General features: G+C 38.6%; 1 protein-coding gene across 1 annotated transcript; it reads right to left on the bottom strand.

The window, feature by feature from the left end:
- Positions 1–1,522: 1,522 nt before the first annotated feature.
- Positions 1,523–20,120, bottom strand: REEP3 (receptor accessory protein 3). The gene is made up of 8 exons (XM_075717933.1): positions 20,098–20,120; positions 18,867–18,939; positions 14,467–14,543; positions 13,816–13,936; positions 12,389–12,502; positions 4,868–5,015; positions 2,169–2,320; positions 1,523–1,668 (listed from the first exon to the last, which is right to left on the bottom strand). The coding sequence occupies exons 1-8, from the start codon at positions 20,118–20,120 to the stop codon at positions 1,612–1,614; spliced, it is 765 nt and encodes a 254-aa protein (XP_075574048.1). The 3' UTR covers positions 1,523–1,611.
- Between the last annotated feature and the right edge of the window lie 704 nt (positions 20,121–20,824).

The raw sequence follows: 20,824 nt of genomic DNA, 5'->3' as shown, positions 1-20,824 counted from the left end.
ACTTGCAGATGACTGTCATACCTGGGGGAAGGTGTAAGGATTGGAGTCCGAGATCCAAGGATAAGAGGGATCACAGGCCATTTTCTCTTCAAGAAAAGTAACACCATCTCTCCCCCATGCCAAGTAATAAAATACTATCTACAAAAAGTGGGTGTTTTCTCCCTGAATCCACAGTAGAAATACAGTCACACAGAAAACTAAAACCAGCCTAATTCTCAGAACTGCAGAAAACAAGAACCGAAAGGGACCTGAAAAAGTAATTTTGACAAGTCCCTGCCTTGAATGACATTTCAAAAATAATCTCTGTGCAAACAGTTATGCCACAGGACTCTAGGTTATAAAATGGCTGACTAAATAAGCTAGACTTTTAGAAAAAGCTGTCTGTATGTAAATATTTTAGTAATAAGTTTAGCAATAAAAGAAAGTACTACACAGCCAATTTTAAAATCCATATGTGATATGAAATATACACACATACGTTTTCTAATATATATATATGTAATTTCATTCTTAAAGCAATGCAGAGCAAAACCAAACCAGGGCCTGAATAATCTATCATACATGCCTTCATGTCAGCATGACTTCTAACACACAGCTGATGGGCTGATCAGATCCCTGAGGTCTATCACTGGAATTGCTACAAGTTTTACTTACCACAATTTTAACCAAAAGCTGACTTAAATCACGTTACCTCTCTCTAGGTGAAGGAAGAAGACAGACACAAACAAAACAGCAACAAAACAAAACAAAAAAAACCCCACACAGACAAAAAAAACCACACAGCCTTGTTAATACACAGAAAGGCACCTGATAATATTAAGTGTTGCTAGCAATTATCTACAGCATCCTAGGTGTACTTAAGCAATCAAGATAAATTAAAAAAGATCATGAAATACAAGAATTGCTGGCATTCAAAAGTAAGTCTAACCTACCTAAGAAGTCACTAAAATGGCATGTGCAGCTGTAAATCAGTAAGTGTGCAAAACTATACAGTTTTGCATAAAGTGCTAAATGTACCCCCAGTTTGCACCTATTAGTATTATAAAAGTTTGTTAAGCTTGGCAATATGATGCAAGATGATGATCTTAAGGATGTACCATATCTACCTCGTCTTTCCTTTTCCTTCCCCACCATCATCCACTGTCCTTTAAACTGTACATTTTTAAATTACACAAAAGCCTTTTAAGGAATTGTAGTTCAGAAAAATATTTCAAGTATACCTATCTTTCCATGTAAACTTGGGGACACTACGGGTTTGATTTTCACAAGTTCCAAATACTTAGAACTTCTGCAAATTCAGTTAGAGTTGTAATTATTTCAGTCTGTTCAGTACCTCTGGAAAAAGGCTGTTTCCTGTTCCTCATTTAAGTCCTATTTAAGGAGTGCCAAAATTCATACTATAACTTGTCCAGGTTTAAGTCTAAACAATAAGCAATTACAGAAAAGCAGAATAATACATTATCCAACCATTTAGGTTCATAAAACCAAGTCCTACCATAGCTATTCACACATACTCATTATATGTATCATACACAGATCTTTAACACTTGACACACTGAATTCAAGTTATTATAATACAGCAGTTTGTCTTGCAGGCATTGTGCAATACACTCAGAAGTATACAGCAGGTCTCTTCTTCACTCTGTATTTCAGTGATCCATACCGTATCTGAGGCAGGGGAAAAAAAAAAAAAATAAAGAGTTGAGATCACTTCAGGCAGAAATAGTATTTACCTTTCCACTAATCCAACCTAGTAAGCATCTTTAAATGTGCTTTGGACACTCCACAGATTCAGTAAAAGAATCTACCTGTGACTGAACAAGATACAGTTTCACCAGAATTGGGCAAGAAGGGTAAGGTGAGCAGTTCCCGGAATTTGGGCTTGGTGGTGCCAGAATTATCATTACAAGCACAGAGTCTATTTCATCTCCTCCTCCCTTTTCCTCGCTTAGTTCATTTCATTCATGTATTTCCCTTAAACACCCCGAAGTTCAAAAGCTCCAAGCTTAGATATTATCATCACATACTTCCTTCTCCATTTAGCATTCTACAACCCAGTTACTGTTGATAACCCCTCTAAGATTAAAAAAAAAAAAATTCTGCATTATTAAAAATGCCAAGGTACATAGTTAAGGATTGAGTTTGTTTTTAACAAAGACTATACTTACCTCTTTACGGCCTTTAATACTTTTCACGGATTTCATGCTCTGAGTTCTTCGAAGGCCCCTGTGAGCAAACATTTCATCCTCTGAATGTGTCCCCTCCATCTCTTCGTCTGTTTTATCATCTCCAGGATTTTTTTCCAGTGGAGCTTTGTAACCTTTAAAAAACAGTTTTATAAAAATGTTTAATAAGAAGTAGCTGTAACTTTTAGATTTCCAAGAAAGCCACGAGTTTCATCTTTAACACACATCCTTTAATCTTTTAAAGGATATAGTCACTCCACCAGCTGTTTCAAAACAGCAAAACATCTAGTCTCCCAGGAGCTTGTTACTTACAATTCTGCCATTTCTAAGTAACAAGCCGCTTCATTCCATAGGTATGTAATGCAGTGGTTCCTCAATTGTCAAAAATTAAACCATCGGTCTGCTATCATCTTCTGCTTTACACTGAACTGCAAAAACCTCAGTGGTCATCTTGAGAAGTACTCAAGGTTTTTGGCCACAAGCCCCATGGGAGTGGGGTTAGACTAGATGGTCTTTAAAGGTCCCTTTCAACCCAAACCATTCTGTGATTCTGTGATTCATAGGATCTTTATTCATACTTGCATATCCCTCTTCATATTTAATACCAAAGTTCCTTTCAGATCAATACAATGTCAAAGTACTTACTATTCAGGGTTGTTTAAATCCTACAAAAGTAGGAGCAAGATTATTACCAAAGATTCTCACAAGAGGGCGCGAACTGCTTTAAAACACGTACTGAAGAGCTCCTTGAGGTCCAAAAGCCCTGAATCCCCATCACAGACTTACCATAAAGCCCCCCAGCATAGTCTGGTTCTTCCCCCCCGACCAAGCTCTCCTTTTATAAGGCCGTTCCAGAACCTACAAGCTGTAACACTCAGGCACCTTTAACACTCCAAACCCCACTTCATTCATGATCAATGTACATTTCATCTTAAGCCAATATTTTATTTAGGCTTAATTAGGTTCTTTTCCTTTGGTCATTTCATTTTCTTCCCGAAATTGGAGTCACACTCACCTACTCCACAGCTACTTAAGGCAGACTTGCCTCTTCTGCCATTCTAGAGGTAACATGTCTCTGCCTCCAATGCAGTTTCAATTCATCTTTTTCAATACGGAAGATCTGAATCGCGTCTGCTACTCATACAGTTTCTGACTAGGGATGTTTGCAGTGACACCAATACTTCCTTATCTCTATTTGTAACACCTCTTCTTATGCATCAGAATCACATTTGCCTTTTTCACAGCAAGCACACTGGCAGCTCAGTCACACCATGATCAATGTCCTTCTACAACTAGGTCTTTTCAACCGATTTGCACAGGAACTCCCAGCTCAGATGACAAAAAATAACATTCTGCTAAGTGCAACAAAATACTGCTACATAGTGTTCCTAACTCAATCTGTGTTTTGGTCTTTTTTAAAATCTCTAATGCTGAAGAAACATCAAAGAAAACAAAGAGCTGTACACTAGATTTGGGTCCACGAGTAAAAACAATTAAGTTAAACCAGCTCTAAGAAAGCATTTTGACATGCAAGACTGAATCACACAATCAGTGGTTCTTTACACAATATAAACTGTACCTAAGTATTTAAAAAAAAAAAAAAAAAAAAGGAATTTTGAGCATTTTCAAGCTATTTCAGATAGCTAACTAATGCTCTCTTACTGAGGAACAGCCCCTGCACAACAGCTGCAGTGACATCATCCCTAATGCAACTCCTGATGAATTAATTCATGGGCTTTCTCTCTGGCCAGTACACCCTGTCTTTACGCTGACCTGCACAGGATACCTTCTGGGCTCAATTAGCAATTCAGCTTAGGGCCATTCAGGTGGCCATTTATTCCTCAGAAACACCATGGGCTACCACACAATTCCTGGAATTCCTTGTACTCCACAAGCACCATCCCTCCCCGAAATGGAGGGATGAGAAGTGACAGGCTTCGGTGGAAAGAAGTAGACCAGAGCTATTCCTTGTGTGAAATACCAACAACCACTTTACATTGTAGCCTAACCATTTAAAAAGGCACAACTGACAGCCTTCCACTGAAGCTTTCCTTCAAGCATCAAAGGCTCAAGAGCAAAGTGACTGTAATAATAATAATTAATAATAATATTATATAATAATATTATAATAATGAAATAGGCTATAATAAAATATCTCTGTATTGGTCACTGCACACCATCTTTTGGGTGTTGATGTGTATCAGTCCATTATGACAACTTATAATGCCTCATTATTCCTATCACCACAAGCAATTTTACATTTTGAACTATCATTACAGATCTACTGAATTCATTTCCATTAATTTTCTCTTCCTATTTATTGAGCTTCCATAAATTTTCATGTTAAACTTTTTGTACATTTGTCACAGAAACACCACTTAATCACGTATTTTTTTATTTCCAATTCACCTTAATTTTGGCAAGAAAATCTCGTTGCTAATTAGCGAAGATAGGAATAATGAGTACAGTATGACTACACTGTTAGTGGCTGCAAGAAGAAAACAATTCAGGGAGCATTTCTCAACTGTCGTAATATATCTTGCTCAAGTCAGCTCTCTTCAAGTGCACTGGAATTCTTTGAGGCCTTTTCCATTTCTAGATGGGGTAAAAGTATTTCTGCTTTCCCACTTTTGTCTTCAGTAAATTGTTCTGTTAGTTAGAAAAAATAGATGGATACTTACCTGAAGATTCACTTGCAGAGGCTCTGGTTTTCTTTTTTGCTTCTGGTAGTGTCTGATAGGGTCTCTGTCCTACTGGCTCATCTCCTTGTATAGTAGTCAAATCATGCATACTGAAACTTCTCAGTTTCTCAGTTATCGCACCTTGACTCTGAAATACAACAACAGTATCTTTGAAAATGAAGTAGAGGTTTAACTTTGCTGTCCAAGCTGGGTTAAGATGTTTAAGCCCATGCTTCCTTGTTGCACTACAAAATTCATTGAACATAAGCATGCGGTAGATTTACATTTGCTTTAAGTATTGCTTTTACCCAAGCTTAACAGTATATTGCTCCTAGACAAAAAGAGTTGCAGATAAGCTAGAGGTTTCATTAGGAATGTCTCATTTCACTCCTTTAATCTGAGCAAATAAAGGCTTTTTGGATGAGGGGAAGTGTCTAAAAAAAAAAAATCAGAAATGCTCGATTCACTTCAAACATGAAATTTCTCTAGCAGTGCTAGGTAGCATGACAGTGGGTTAAAGTGTGGTTGAAGATAAATAAAGATTTCCGCTGTAATATATTTTACCCTCAACAAATTTGAATATACATAAGAAAGGAAAAAAGTCTTAAAAATACACTCTGTAACATGAACTCAAGTAACCGAGAAACTGGCAGCACTACAAAAGCTCTAGTTGACAGAAAGTTGAAACCACAAACCAAAGAGGTCCTGCCTGGACTCCCAGGCTAGCAGGTTCTCTTACTTACTACTTAATGTAGCTTTACTGCCATAATACCAACCCAAAATCTAATGCTACATATAAGGATAGTTGATCGCATTTGAAAATTGGTATTCCTTCTCTGATTGTCTTTACATCTTTTGTACATGGGACATATAGAAAGTTCTCCTTTGGAAAGAAGGGTCATCAAGCAGCTCTTTCACCTTACACCAGATGATGTTATTATTAAAGCATTGAGGCTTAATTTATTGTATAAGCAACTAAAAGGACAAGCACATTATTCATGTCATGTTAAAATAACATTTAGTTCTTCCCTCTCTGGCATATAAGGCAAAAACCAACTGTTTCAGAGGAAGGCTGACAAGCCTGTGCACGAATCCCACTTCAAGTGAGGGTTCAAGGTTTTGCTTCATTCTTACAAATGAAGCTTTTAAGTAAAACTCCTCATTTGAGCATTATGTTCGCTAGCAGTAGCAGAATCTGGGCACAATTCCACACACCTTTCTCTGCAGCAGCACCAGCGTAAGGCAGTTCTTGCACCACTGGCCACAGCCATTTGTTCCCACTCTCATGGCAACAACTGTTTGCAGATGGTAGACCAGCACACTAAATTATTCCATGTTAAAAATAGCCATGTAAAGTGAAGACACAGTAGAGCGATACTCCTTAGGCTTGCATGGCCACCAAAGGCGCGGGGGGAGGAGACACACACAAAGTGGCTGAAACCTAATATTCGTTTTCTAATGACTAGTCATTAGTATAGCATATATAGCTAAGACAGTGTGCTACACAGGCAAGAAGAACCTATTTTAATTCTTACACCACCATTCATACATTGCCACTAAACAATAATGAAGGGGTTTCCTATGAGAGGAGTAGAAGCCTTTACTTTTCTAGTTCTTCCTACATACAGACAGGATGACTGACAGACAGTTCTCAAGAACACAACTACAGCTTGCCTTTGACTTAAAATGCACTACTGACACCGAACAGTCTGTGTATAAACTATTGTAGAATTCTGAAGTTAATTTTTATTCCCTGAAATGGCTTATTTAAGGCAGGTCTGTCCTGTCTTAAGGCAGGAATCCTACCCTTCCACTACTCCAGTCCTTGCTTCGAAAAGCATTTGCACAGTTAACCAAATCAGGAACCGGTCATGCCTGAGACGTAACAGTCAGCTGCTAGGACACTAGAGAAAAGAGGAGAACTGGAGAGACAGGACTGCTTCTTTTGACAGCAAGTGACAGCTTACAGTATCTGCTCTAACACATCAGACTGTTGATCAGTCTGCATCTATTGCTTGAAGACATGCAACTGGACTCAGGTCTCAATCGCTGAACACGGATGAATGCATAAAATGGACCCAGTTGGTTCTCAGCAGAACCCATATAAATTCAGCACAACTCCACTCACTAAGTGTGGACAGAATCTACTATAAAATAGTGACAGAAGCTGGATTTGGCCAGAAACAAAACTATAGAAAGACACACTTGCATAACGGTTGCACAGCAAGTTCATTCATCATGTGACATACTACAAAGAAACATTTGGAAATTGTACAAGATAACGTAATTAAGATTGTAATAAATAACATGCTAAGAAGAATTCCTACTACAGGCTTGTATTTCCTATTCTACTGTAGATAGAGAAGACTAGATCCAAACTGGGAATGTTCAGCCTTATTTTTCAGTGCAGCTTTTGAATACAGGATTTTTTTTTTCCCCAAAGGGGAAAAAAGTCAAACTATGTGCCATAAAATAACATTGTGCCCTTAACCAAACTGCACGCTCAGTGAGGCTAGAGCTCCTGCGGAGTACTGCTTCATTCAGCGAGGACTTAACAGATTCGTACAATGGGCCCTTCATTCCAAAAGTACTTGCCAAGATGGAAAGTTTCACTCAAGCTACACACAGCAAACATTAAGAAGTTTGAAAGGATACACATACAAATAAGAGATGCAGCACACGTGCCTGAGGGTCACAGTAGGAATGGGGGCTGCAAAACCACTGCTGTACTGCACAGCCATGGTCATACACTATACTAACCCCATGCAGGTACAGTCCCCATCCCACCCCAGGAAGATCTAGTCTAGGCAAATCAAGATTGATTTCTACTTCACACCACTGCATAGACTAATTGGAGGACAAATTTTGAGGTGTTCTGTGTGGTTGTGGGGTTTTTTAATTATAAAAAAAAAAAAAAAAAAAAAGACCCCACACATCACTGTGCTCATACAGCACTTAAGATTTAGGAAGATTCTTCCACCCTTCATGCCCAAAAGCAGCAGATAATTGCTTTCTGCTGAAACAAAGCATTCTATGAGGATCTAGATTACGATCAGCTCAGAATGAAAGTCTGGCTGAAAAATATTAAATACCCTCTACTGCAGGAAATGTGAGAGTAACATTCACATTTAAAATATTAATGCATTAAGAGCTTTGATACCTTGTTTGAAAGTTCATAGAGTTACTAGCCACAGCTTGAAAAGAAGATGTTTGCCCCACAAAACAGAAGGCAGAGCAATCCAATTGGAGGTGGAGCTGCAAGGAAATCAACTGCTTCCACCCTCACGCCACAGGTAGGGCAGCAGCCATTACCTCTCCCCAGCCACACACACAGCCCCAGGACGCTGCTCACGAGCAGATAGCACCTGCACTGGTGTCCCATTAGTTCAACAGTTCCTATCAGTAAAGAAGAAATACAGTGGGCTGCATCCCGCCCAGAGGCTGCCAACTAAACTACACCACAAAAGATTGACACACACATTTACAATTACAATGCAGGCAAAAAAAAACAGAGAACAACTTCAGTGCTCAAATTTCCATGTAAATGAACATCGAAGAGAGATGAACTGTAAAGTCTGTGTTGTCTTAAACAAGATGCAAGTCTTGAAGAATGAGGCTGCTTATTTATTCAATAGTATTTCCTAAAACATATTAAACACTTTTCAGAGACCACATTCATTACCAGCAACCAACCTGAAGCACTAATTTAAGCTGTAATGGGTTTCTAAATCTAGTTTTTGATAAATATAGCCTGCTTAAGGGACTCTTTTGGAGACTACTCAGACTCTACTAAGCTATTAGTATGCTGTCTCATCAGCTGGCCCTCATATATGAAATGCCCTTCTCTATTTTGTTATTGAGCATGTATTTTTATAGCCTATATACTTAACCCAGGGAAGTTGCTGTAAACAGACACCACACAGTATGTCTGCCTCAGGGACTCTTTTTTGTTGTTTAAATTGGACTCGCACCCCCCCAGTGGTCAGGATCACCGAACAAAGCTGCTTTCCTTCATTGGACAAGTTCTCAATGGACTGTGTGTCCACAGAGCTGCTTGGAGCTTTGTGGCCGCAGAGCTGCAGCGTGCAGCACCCACATTCCCAGCTGTTCCCTCCCTGATCTGATCCGGGCTGACGGAATGACTTCTGTTCCCTCTCAACCTGGAGAGGGACTGCTGTCCCGTGAATGACCTCTGCAGCATGCCAGGCAGTCCAGCAGGGAGGAGGGATGAAAGCAATATTGCTGGTGAGCTGAGCTGCTCGTAGTGACATTGGCTGTACGCCACAGCTGGCTGCAAGATAGCTCCTTCCTCTGCCATGCCCTGAGTGGGAAGGAGGGGAAGTCTGAGCAAGGCCATTAGAATAATATTCAGTCAGCAAAGAGGCAGTGGATTCCAGATAAGAGACATGCAGATACACAGTCCTCGAAACGTGTTTGGTTTTTTGGGGTTTTTGTTTTTTTACCAAGTAACACTTTACAAATGAACAATACTTGTGTGACCTCATAAAGAAGGACAGTGCATTTCACAGCTTAATTCGCAGCCGTCCTGCACGTGATGATATAGAAACCAGTTTTTGCTAGTAGCTTGACAAGTCAGAATCTATGTGTTGGCAAAAATCAGAACATACAGGTAACTGGCATCTCAGAAGATCTGGAAAGCAGATGCATCAAAATACAAGATATATCGGTGGAACTTAGTGTGGTGGACATAATTTCCACAAATCCATACACTACTGAGCTGAAAGAGCTCCAACAACTTTCCTATTATTAAACACATCTTGTTGCTGATTCTTATATAATCCAGAGAAAATTTTTATTAGTCAACTGTAAAAGTCAGCCTAGACCATATTTCATCTCCAAGTCTCCTGAAATCACGTTTTTACAACGATTTGTTTTCTTAAATCAACATGACAGTAACACAATTTATTTTTCCTAATGTATGTTATTTAGCAAGTTTTGCAACACTAAATTTTATATGAACAGCAGCTATCTAGTACCAGCTAAAAATATCAGTATAGGAATGTAAGTTATAAGCCATGACTCTTGCCAATTACATTTTAATTTAACTACAGTGGAGTAGGTTTAAAACTACATCAAATTTTGGTAGACTGAGCTGGCTGGCTGGCTGCTCCAGCCTCCCCTATACAGCCAGCTAGCCTTTTAATACTAATCCCATATTCCTTTGGCAGCCCTTGGAGAAAACTGCTCTTTCCCACACTTGATCTTGAAAATATTGCAGAGAGTTTCCAAGCACTTTTACCACCTTCCTAAGTCAGCATAAGCAGACATCGTAGTGTCTTTTGCTTGGACACTTTAGTGAACAGAAGCTTTCTTTGGATCTCGTCTTGTGTTTAACCTCCCACATTCTCTACTCCTAATCTGAGATCAGATGTATCAGAATAAACATGCCTGCTCCTTTAAAAAAAAAAAAAAAAAAAGTGATGAAAGTGTGTCTCCTTCCCATCACAACTGATCCCACTAATAGAATTCCATTCCTGAAATCCTATAGCATGCTCCACCAGCTCATGCTGAAGGGATAATCTTTTCACCTGCTGGAGGCAGCAGTCAACTCTTGAAAAACAGGGAACAAAATCAAGAACACATGCATTGTCTCCATTTGCTTGCATGGAGCAGTCACGCTCAGCTTTTTGGAATGACAAACTGAAGAGAGGTTTAACATGCCAAAATAAAGATTTTCAGAGTCTCTTCTTTCATACTGTTTAAAAATCATATCTATTTTAGGTCTTTGGTATCATGGTGGTTGTTTTGCCCAAGCATCTCATCTGCACTGAACTAATTCTGTACAAATATTCATGAGCATGTTTAACAAGTTTTAACAAATAGAGCAGGCATCTTGCCAGTCACAGCTGAATAGCAATGAAATCTAAACACAGACATTTAGGAAAAAGTTACTCATTATTTCAGAAGAAAGTGGGAGGAGATATTTATGTTATTTATTTTACAATATTTCTGTAACACCGTAAGGTTTAACAAGGAAATACCCAACCTTAGCCAGACATAAGGAAAACACACAGAGCATAAGTGCCATTACAGGTGCACATTGTAATAAATTATGATTTGCTGTTTGGCAAAGAATTTGCACTTTAGCTTTTAGCATAGTTTTTAAACTTTTTCCCAGCAGAGTACTTTGAGGTTTTGTTTGCTGGGTTTGGTTTTTGGGGTTTTTTGGGGGGGGTTGGGGTTTGGTTTTTTTGATAAGTAACCTGTTTTCACTCTGGATACTTTCATTCCTTTAGAGGTGTACTCTATTTCATTCTAAACTATTTCATGCCTCAAGGCAATACTAAGAATTTGAATAACAAAAAAAGAACCAGTGATCAAACTGAATCACATTCTCAGTATTTTAGGCTCATTATGTCCATATTTTAAAATAAAACCAGTATTTTTTACACTACCACCCACATATGTATCTCTTTAAAAAGAGAGAAAATGAACAAACAAAAGATGCGTGACTATTTTTCCATACCTTTTTGAGATAGCATTTTAAAATGCAGTTTTTAGAAATGTCTTTGATTTATAAACCAAGAAGTTCACACACAAGCACAGAAATTTAAGTTAAACGCTAGCTGTACCTACTGAACTTTGACAGCCAGAGATCTCTACATTGCTTTTGGTTATCTACTAACAGTGTTCAGGTTTTCAGTCCTGTTACTATGAACACAGCAGTTTCATTTATTCCCAGGAAGAAATTAATCCTGATCGCATTAAAGCTATCATTTAACTAGGACACACACGTTTCCACACTTTTTTTTGTGTGTGTGTTTTGGTTTATATTACTATTAGATAAGATACACATTGCCTAAAGTTATACTCCTTTCGGTGGCCCACAAGTTGCTGTGAATCTTACTTACAAGCTTATATTTTGTTTTCCTAGACCTAGAACCCACTGAAATTCAACTGAAGGTCATGAGTTTTGTAGAAACATAAATTGGGAACAACCACAGGTTACTTCATGATTTAATGGAAATTACATGACAAAGCAAGAGTATGCTAAACAGCGATATGCAAGCTTATGCTTAGTATATTAATTTAAGAATTCAACCAACAAGTTGCAAACAAGTTAATTGTGTCAAAATAACTTTTATCTGTGGTAGTAATCTTTCATGCCTTACTTCAGATGTGGAGTTACCTCAAGTTGATTGGAGAAAAACAGCAGAAAAGCCACAAATCCTTTAAATAGTTTGTTTACCAACAAGAAAGCACAGAGACAGAAAAGAAACAATGGTCATCTTTACCAAAAGCCTGCATAGAAAACTGCATGGTATCTTTTGAATTACAGTAAGCTGATCCCCATCATTCAAGAAGTAACTACAGGCCATCTTAAACAAACAAACATAGTATGAGGAGGACTAGAGTGCTGCAACCCTTAAATTGTGTTCCAGGTTTTCAATACATTTGCAGAATTAATCTTTTTATTTAGGAATGGCAAATCCTCAGTACAATTACACTGTTCTGTAAGTATATCAAGGACAAAAGCAATTAATGCAAGCAGAAAGTTACCTTTACAGCTGCTGTCACTGCAGCAGTTGCTGCCAAATTCAACCCTTGCCTTCCAAAATTCACCATGGTCTCATAGCCTCTTTCTTTGGCCTGTACGATGTACTCGTCGATCTCCTAAAAGCAAAACATACTTAAATTTTAGAGGGCTCTGCATAAGAGAGTCCTTTACCCCACAGTATTATTTTTCCAATCAATAAAAGAAGACAAAAGAAATCTTCAAGAAAATATTTAATGGGACAGTTACTCTTGCCTTTGTATGCTGATACTTGATTCACTTATACTCGCATTTAAAAAAGGATTGTGTCTCGTCAAACAAGAAGATAAAATAGATCACTTTTGTCCGGCTCAGAAACATTGCAGCTACACAGCAAGTTCCTTACAGAGAGCAAGCTTAGCTTGTCAGACAAAAGCTGTTGAAGAAACAACATGCTTAAGATGGAATCAGAGAGCTCCTTAGAAAGGTAGAGGCAGCTCACAAAGAACTTCTGAAGCCAGAGCTTTGACACAGTTAAGTGCCAAGGACAATACAGTCAAGACATTTATCCCCAGCTGTGGTTAACGCCTGCAGTTGGAGATAAAGGCTTCAAGGTAGTTCACAACAGCTAGCAGACTACAGGGAAAAATCCCTTTAGCTTATGAAGTTGCAAACTGTTTATAGGTCAACCTTCAGAAGGTCAAGATGACCTTACTGTTCATATCAGTGGCAACCATGTCAGCTACCTGTTTTGCCTAATAAAGACCGAGCCCAGCACTGACATTTATGAATGCTATTTTCTGTACTGCGAGATTTTTCAGTAGTAGTCATCACACCTTTCCTAATCACTCTTGCCACATATCCAAAAAGAACACTGAAAAAGACCTAAGCAGATCTGTGGCACTGTCATACTTTGGCTAAAGCTAAATACCCTTTAGCTATGTTTCATCTGGGTATTTTCTATTGCAGACTGGTCTTCCCTTAAACCTCAGTAGAAAGTCTCTCCTCTTATCCTTTCAGTTTGCACACCAGAAAAGTCATCGATGTCATTTGTCCCGAGAAGTGTTATTACTAGGTTATGCTAGAAAAAACGAAGAGCTGTTGCTAAAACTGCATTCATGCTTCTGCACAGAGACTACTGCACGTGTTCTTCCAGTAGAAAGTCAAACTGCATCACTTCCACTCAGCTGGGCTCCCCAAAGTACATCAAGTTGACTGAGAACACCAGGCTATCTCATGTCAATAGAAAGTAGCACATTGTCTGCTCATGCAAGTGAAGCAGAAGCATATATATGTACAGTCATAAGCATTTGCCTCTTCTAGTCCAAGTTTATGCTGCCTGGCAAACCAGTAACACACTGATCTGCTTTTATCATGTATCTAGCAACAGTTAGTATTTCAGCACATGGTATTTCCATATTGGACATTAAAAACATGAGAAGTTACTTCTTACCCTTTCTTTAGAAGAAAGAAGCGGGTGAAGAAATTTTCTGTAGATTAAACTTGCCCCTCTAGTATATGGGGAAAGGAGCCAAATAACAAAAGCTATCTTCAGTTCATAGTACAGTGGAAACCTACAGACAAGTTAAAGGTTGCATGAAATCAACAACTGCAGTAAGAAAATGCACAGTAATTAAATATCATGAAGAGACCTCTTCAAAAAACACAGTTACATATTAGCATATACGGTTCTTCACACACAAGAAGTTATATTAGACAAAAATTAAATGAGTTGTAGACCTATGGGTTTAATTTTTGAATTGACCGTACTGTCATTTAAGAAATGGAAACAGTTAATATACTTGCTTTGCATTACACATTCCTGCACAGAGAGATTATAGTCCATCCGTTTAAGAGTTCCATTCCCCTATTTAGCTTCTACAGCAAAGGTGGAAGTTTTATAGTCCCTACTTCAAGTCACAGCGTACAGCAAGCTTGAAAACAGATGTTATTCTGTTATTCTTCACATACACTCCGAGATCTTTTCCTGAAAAAAGGGCTATCAACAAGCACAACTTCTTCATAAAAATTAAATCATTACAAATCAAAGAACATCAGAAACAAATATAGTTTCATACAGATTTCATAAAAAGGAGGCTCTTACCAAGAGACTGTTAGGTCAGTTATTGTTTCAGTAACCGTATAAAGAGCAAACACAATCCAATACATCATCCAGCGAACCTGAAAATTAAAACACCATCTTCAGTAAGAATTTTGATTTCACCTTTCACAGAATACGCTGTACAGCCAGTTCGGAGCTGTCAAAGCAAGACATTCAACAGTATCTCAGTCTGCATCAACCGGGTTTCAAGTGAAGTTATGTGAAGGTCCTAAGGGTTTTCTGTTCCAAAGTAGAACTGGTGGCAGCTGCAACAAGCTAAGTGAAATGCCTGGGTCACCAGTGTCACAACCTCACCTAGGCTGGCTTCACAGATTTGATTCTGCTTCTAGAAAGCTTTTAGTGATAGGAAAAACACACTGTAAAGAGTCAGTAGATCATCATAAGTATGAAATGCAATTCCCACTATAGCACTACAGGATATTTCACTCTCTTCCACACTCATCCATATGTTTATACCACAAACACAAAAGTCAGCATTAGTAAGTCAGGTAGCCCTTGCTTTCATTTCACAATATACATTATTCAGCTATACTTTGCAGTTAAGTTCTGCATTTGTGCTTAGCATTATGGTATTAACACAAGGGCAAGGCAGGAAAGAAGCATTTTCATGGAAATTTAATTCTGTTCATATGCCAAGAACTACAAAAATCTTGTTAATAAAAGAGCTCACATGTAAGCATCTTAAATGTTTTGGTGGTTTGTATCTATATACTTTTAAGATTTACACTATACGTCACTTTTGAAGTCAGACAATGCTCTTAAAATACAAGTTTTAGTTCTGTATTCTAGTAGTTAAGTAACTCTTTGTCATTTATCTTGAGCATTTGTTCAGATTTGGTTGTCTAAACTGATTACATCTTTCAGAATAAACATTATAGAAGTAGTTCCATGCATTTGTCTTCTCTGAAGTACATTGCATTTGGCCACTGGTATTTCCAAAATAGGGCAGTGCAAACCACCACTGGTTATTCATACTAACTGAATACCCACATGTTCTTTAAATTCCAACACTATCTATGCTAGAAAAAAACAAAACGGTTTAAAAAAAGAAAAGAGAAGAAAAGCATCGCCTGCAACCAGATGCAGTAGGCTTATTTCCTTTGCGATACACAGACTACTAACTCTTCTGGTATACCCCTAAAGCATTAAACACCACATTTATTAGACACTAGTTCAAGTCGTGAATTCATGGTACCCTCTTTCAAAAAGAGCAAAATATATATATACTTTCCTACAGAGGGTGTGGCTCAGATGTAATCTTCACTTTCAAAGGAATCTTTTTTTGAAGTGGACTTAAATAAGTACTCAAAACCTAACGCTACACTGCTGCCTATTTCATAGCTGTGCATTATGCTTTAAAACCACTTCCTTTGTCACAACTTGAGACCCATTTATCTTAAATGCTTTTCTGCATTTCAATTTGAAAAGAAACTCAGTCATGTGATGACATTCTTCACTTCAGTCTCTCAGAGGATTTAGATATTTCAGGCTTGAATAAGCTAAGACAAACACAACAGCTGAAGTCATCTCTGACAGGCCATGTGACATTTAGACTGGTGACCCTTCCATGAACTAGTCTCAACACCTGAATAAAAATAAAAGTAGCATCCACCCTTGCCCCATCAACCTAAGCATGATGCAATGCAATTTTTAAGATGCCATGCAAGACTGAATTTTTTTCCAATGTATTTTACCTAGGCTATTCATTCTTTAATCAATATCTATTTATCTAATTAGGAACAACAGTAGAAGTGGAGTTTCTCTTGGGCTGACAGGAACAGCATGAAATACTCTGCAGAAGGGCACATGAGATCTGCCAGGAGTTCTGCTGAGGTCTGAGCAAAGATTCTCAAAAACACAAGTCAAATTATATTCTAGTACAACTAGTGCATTAGGTACCAAAAGTATCTTTAACAAATGAACGTGAGTGACTTACAAGTGGTTTTCATATCAGAAAACACAAAACCAACCAAACAAAAAAATACCCAGGAAAAGCAGAAGGTCATATTTAACACTGTCCAGAAGACCATCATCTACTTACCCCTTAAAGACAAAGTTAAGAAGCTTTGATTAAGTTTTGCTTTTTTAACATAAAAAAGGGTGTTATTATTGTGTTAAAAGGGGTGATTACAGATTTGTTCTGTCAACTTTTTTTCTACCATCCAAGTGTTAAACTCATCTTTGTTGGCTTTGGCTGAAGCACATCCTTTCAAGTCAGGATTTTGAAGCCAGGATTTGAGAAGACTGGTTGCTCAGACTTCGCAACTATGTTTTAGATGCTTATTACAAGCACTTTGGCATAACAGTGAAAAGACTCCTCAAATATCTTAGTCAACTCCATTAAACTAGGGTAATTACAAGAACAAATAGATCTCCTCAAAGGCACAGACCCTAATTTCTGGAACTGAAGTCCGTAAGTCTTCTAAACCACCAAAACCAGCAGCAATTTTTTTCCCCCAGAACTAATATTTGAACAATTTGCTCCATCATGACCTACACAGCAGGTCAAGATGTCTGTATTTTCTGTTTGTTTGTTGTTTTACTAGTGGAAGCAGTGGCTAAGTAAAAAAATTCACTGTCGTAAAGCTCTTGCAATCCAGCAAACAAAACCAGATGGCTCCTGAGCCACACATAACCCTGAAAAGGAAGTTGTGCTTGGGCCTTAACATGACTGGCATGAGAGTTGTGCCATTTGGAAGGCTGCAGTTAAGCCTACACCCTCTCCGTGAAAGAAAATGACCCAGCTGGGAAGATGAAAGCCATGGATCATCCCTAAGATCTATCTGGACACTCAACCCAACCAGCAATGGAGTGGTAATTCTCTGATGAATCAGTGTCATTCCCTGCCCATGAAAAAGTCACTGGGGTGGGTCTCATTCATCTCAGCCCTGTGAACCTTTTGTATGCAACTGCAAATTCAGGGACTGGTCAAAGACCACAGGTGACTGAAAAGCAGTGTTTTCAAACTAAATGAAAATACACAGTTGGAAAAATATTGTTCCAGGCCCTACTAGAGGTCCTGTGTAAGTGACAGGCATCTCTAAAAAAGGTTGCCTGAGAAAGACAGCTAAGTCATAGCTAACTGGACAATTGAGGTAAGTCAAAATCTCAGCATTCTACAAACATTTCTTTTTTTAGAAAACACATTGCAAGAGGCAATGGTAACCTCTTAAAGTGATTTCTTGTGTTAGAGTTCAAAACTGTTATCCTCTACTTAGCCTGTAGATCCCTTTTGAGGGAGCAGGGAGGAAGAGCAGATTATAAATTCTTTGCATTATATACTTTCCTGACAGAGTACAGTAAGCATGAGACACGAGGAAATTCTCCTCTTATTTTTGAAGATTTCTCCTCCCAGAAGATAAGCTCTGGCAGGCACGAGCTCTATGTGCACAAATAAGCTCTAATCAGCTTGTACACAGAAACCAGAAGTATGAATATGACGTACACTTTGGAGCCGTGATGGAGTGATCAGACTAAATGTAAGACATGCAAGGGGAGGAAAAACAGCTACTGCATTCTACTGCTACAACCAAGTACAAAGCAGAGACATCACACATCCAGACAGCAGCATTAGGTCACAGCTACAGCTGCCGAGCTAAAGTAACTGATGGCACTGACTCCATCCAATATAGGTTAGTTGCCAAAATCAAGTTAGGCTGCCTCTTAAAACAGGGAAGTAACTCAGTGACCAAAGCTCCTTGTGACTGCAACTGGGTAACATTCTTGTGGTAATCGTCATTGCTCACACCGAAAAGCAAATAATTTTACAGATTAATTCTAAACTGCAGTAACTGTGTTTTTCTCCATCTTGCTCTTCTGTCTGTCCTGCTACTTTCTTCCACATCACCTTAAACCAAAATCTTTTCCTTCCCTGGTTACATCTATTCTCCTCTTTGAAGAACAATAGATTAACCAGAGCTACCCTTTTCTCAGGCAGATTTTGAATCCCCTGTTGAGCTCCATACAATGACAGTTAAACTGCTGCTACTGTTCAAGTGGTCACTGCGAATCAATTTATCATTGCTTGTACTACAGGTGTTGGTAGAATTAAGAAACCTCTTTTCTACCCCCTACCCAAAAGTGCATTATTTTGGGCCCTTCACCGAAACGCAGCCAATACTTTAAGGTTTATGTTTAAAAATCCTCCTAAAAATACTCGTATGCAGCATAGCATGTTGGACACGTTTCAGTAAAGTCTATGAAAAGTCTGAGAAACCTTAACTTTAGCTCTCCAAACAAAATCACAGGATTACCACTACATTCACACAGGTAAGATAGTTGACTCGAGCCTTTGTATGATTTATTGCACTGCATAATGAAAATTTCACAGTTGTATGTCAGCAGAGGCATTTAATTAAGCAATTAAAAGGAATGCAACTTACATATTCCTTCACATTTTTTGTCTTCACAGCTTTGTATGAGTAATATGCAGGATACAGCATCCCAAACACCAGCCTATTGGAAAATGAAAAGAGCTTTCAGAATCTGTTATACTGTATACAACAAAATGGTGACAATACATCATTAGAGCAATGCAGCCAACGTAATAAAAAAAAAATCCCATTCTCTAGCTTGGGGGGGATCACAATGTTATAGGTTGCTTGGAGGAAATTTCGCAATACACAAAAATAGAGCAACACGGACAGAAAAGCCTGTATGCCCTGAGGACAACAATCAGTTTTCTAAGACTGCCTCTAATAGATAATGTAAAACTAGTAGCTCTTCTGGTTCAGCTACAAGTAAAACCAGTCCTGCAGTCTGTCCATACCAAAGACTGTTTCCGCATTGGCATTGCTATCATGCTTAAAGAGCCTCTAACAACTATCAGTACTTAATCAGAACCATCTACTTTTATCAGATTACCAGAAGATTCTTCAAAAGTAATTTTAAGACAACGAGACGAGTTACATAATTTCATCTCCTTTTGCTAGAACTCTGCAACAGCAACACATGAAAATGCAGGCAACTGGGAATTAATCCAGTTTTGCTCAGACAGCCAATTTCTGCTAAAATTCATCAAAAGTAAGGTGCAGAGCAGGGCGAGAGGATGCCAAGCAATCCATGCTGAGAGCAGGATCAGAAAAAAGATCTGCTCTAACACAAGTTTGTTACAATACAGCGTTTTCTAGTAAGAGTCTTGGCCACAGACTAGAGGCACAGTTCTTTAGGAGAAACCGCACAGCAGTAATTGCCATCTCCTTGACAAATGCAAGAGCTCCACACTTCTGTTTCACCAGCTTGTTACACCTTGTAAAGTCAAGCTATTGCCTGCCCTTAGTTCCAGCTGGCCTAAAGCAGCAATTACAGAAAAGTCTGGCTACATCTTTGCAGCATCGCTTACAACTTGCTCAGGATGGTTATGTGGGAAAAATTTACACTTCTAGGGATATCCAGAGATCTTCTAAGAAAGTTCAGAACTCTTAAGTAATTTAACATCTCACAGTTCAGCAAAGGAAGATGCATCACATGTTTTTTTAATAACAGTCCACCTGGGACAGATCTGGCCTGTAAGATTTCAACTCAAATGGCTGAAGTCTACCAAAGCAAATAACCAACTAAAATTTAAGTTTTTTTAGTTGTGTCAGGTAGCTTTAAATAAATGGTTCTACCTACAGAGCCACTGTAGAAGACTGCATGATGCTACCAAGCTTTACTTTACTGTTAGACCCAGGAAAGAATTCTAAGAACTTGTAGACCTGATTTTTTTTGTTTGTTTTTTAAAGCAACTACTCCAAGAGCCTTCATCTTCTACAAGATGTTACTTGCAAAGGCTGTCACAGAACCTTCCTACTATACAAGACATCAATGTAAGTTTGAATTCAATTGGTTTGATATACACCATCTTTCCAAGCGCCACTCTGATATGTAGGCCAAAGTCTTCTGCTTGGTAGGAAGCCAATTTAGAGTACTAAAGTCATCACCAATGGTTAACATATAGTACATAAGTGAAAAAATACAGAATTGGTAACAGCAAAGGTGAGATACTTTCTTCAACATCACAGATACCACAGAGAGAGGGTTTCTCCATCTTGAGTGCAATACAAAACACGTGGTTACCTGTGGAAGGAAGCCTGTTGCAGGGGCAGGGGGATACTGGCAGAGGTACTAATGTTAAGCTATAAATGCCACAAGTGTGGGGCAAGGATAAAATTATGGAAGCATAACTGCAGAACCCTTCATGTTTGAAAGGGCTTTGTGAAGTCATCTAGTCCAATCTCCTGCTCAAACCAAGGCTGACATCAGGTTTGGACCAGGTTACTTCAGGCTTCAGCCAGGCAGGTCTTAGAGACTTGCAAAGAGAGATTTCACATCCTCTCAGGGCAACCTGTTCCAACGCTTA

Source organism: Pelecanus crispus, chromosome 10, assembly GCF_030463565.1.
Source record: "Pelecanus crispus isolate bPelCri1 chromosome 10, bPelCri1.pri, whole genome shotgun sequence".
Taxonomy (NCBI): Eukaryota; Metazoa; Chordata; class Aves; order Pelecaniformes; family Pelecanidae; genus Pelecanus; species Pelecanus crispus.
This window is presented reverse-complemented; position numbering and strand designations above follow the sequence as displayed.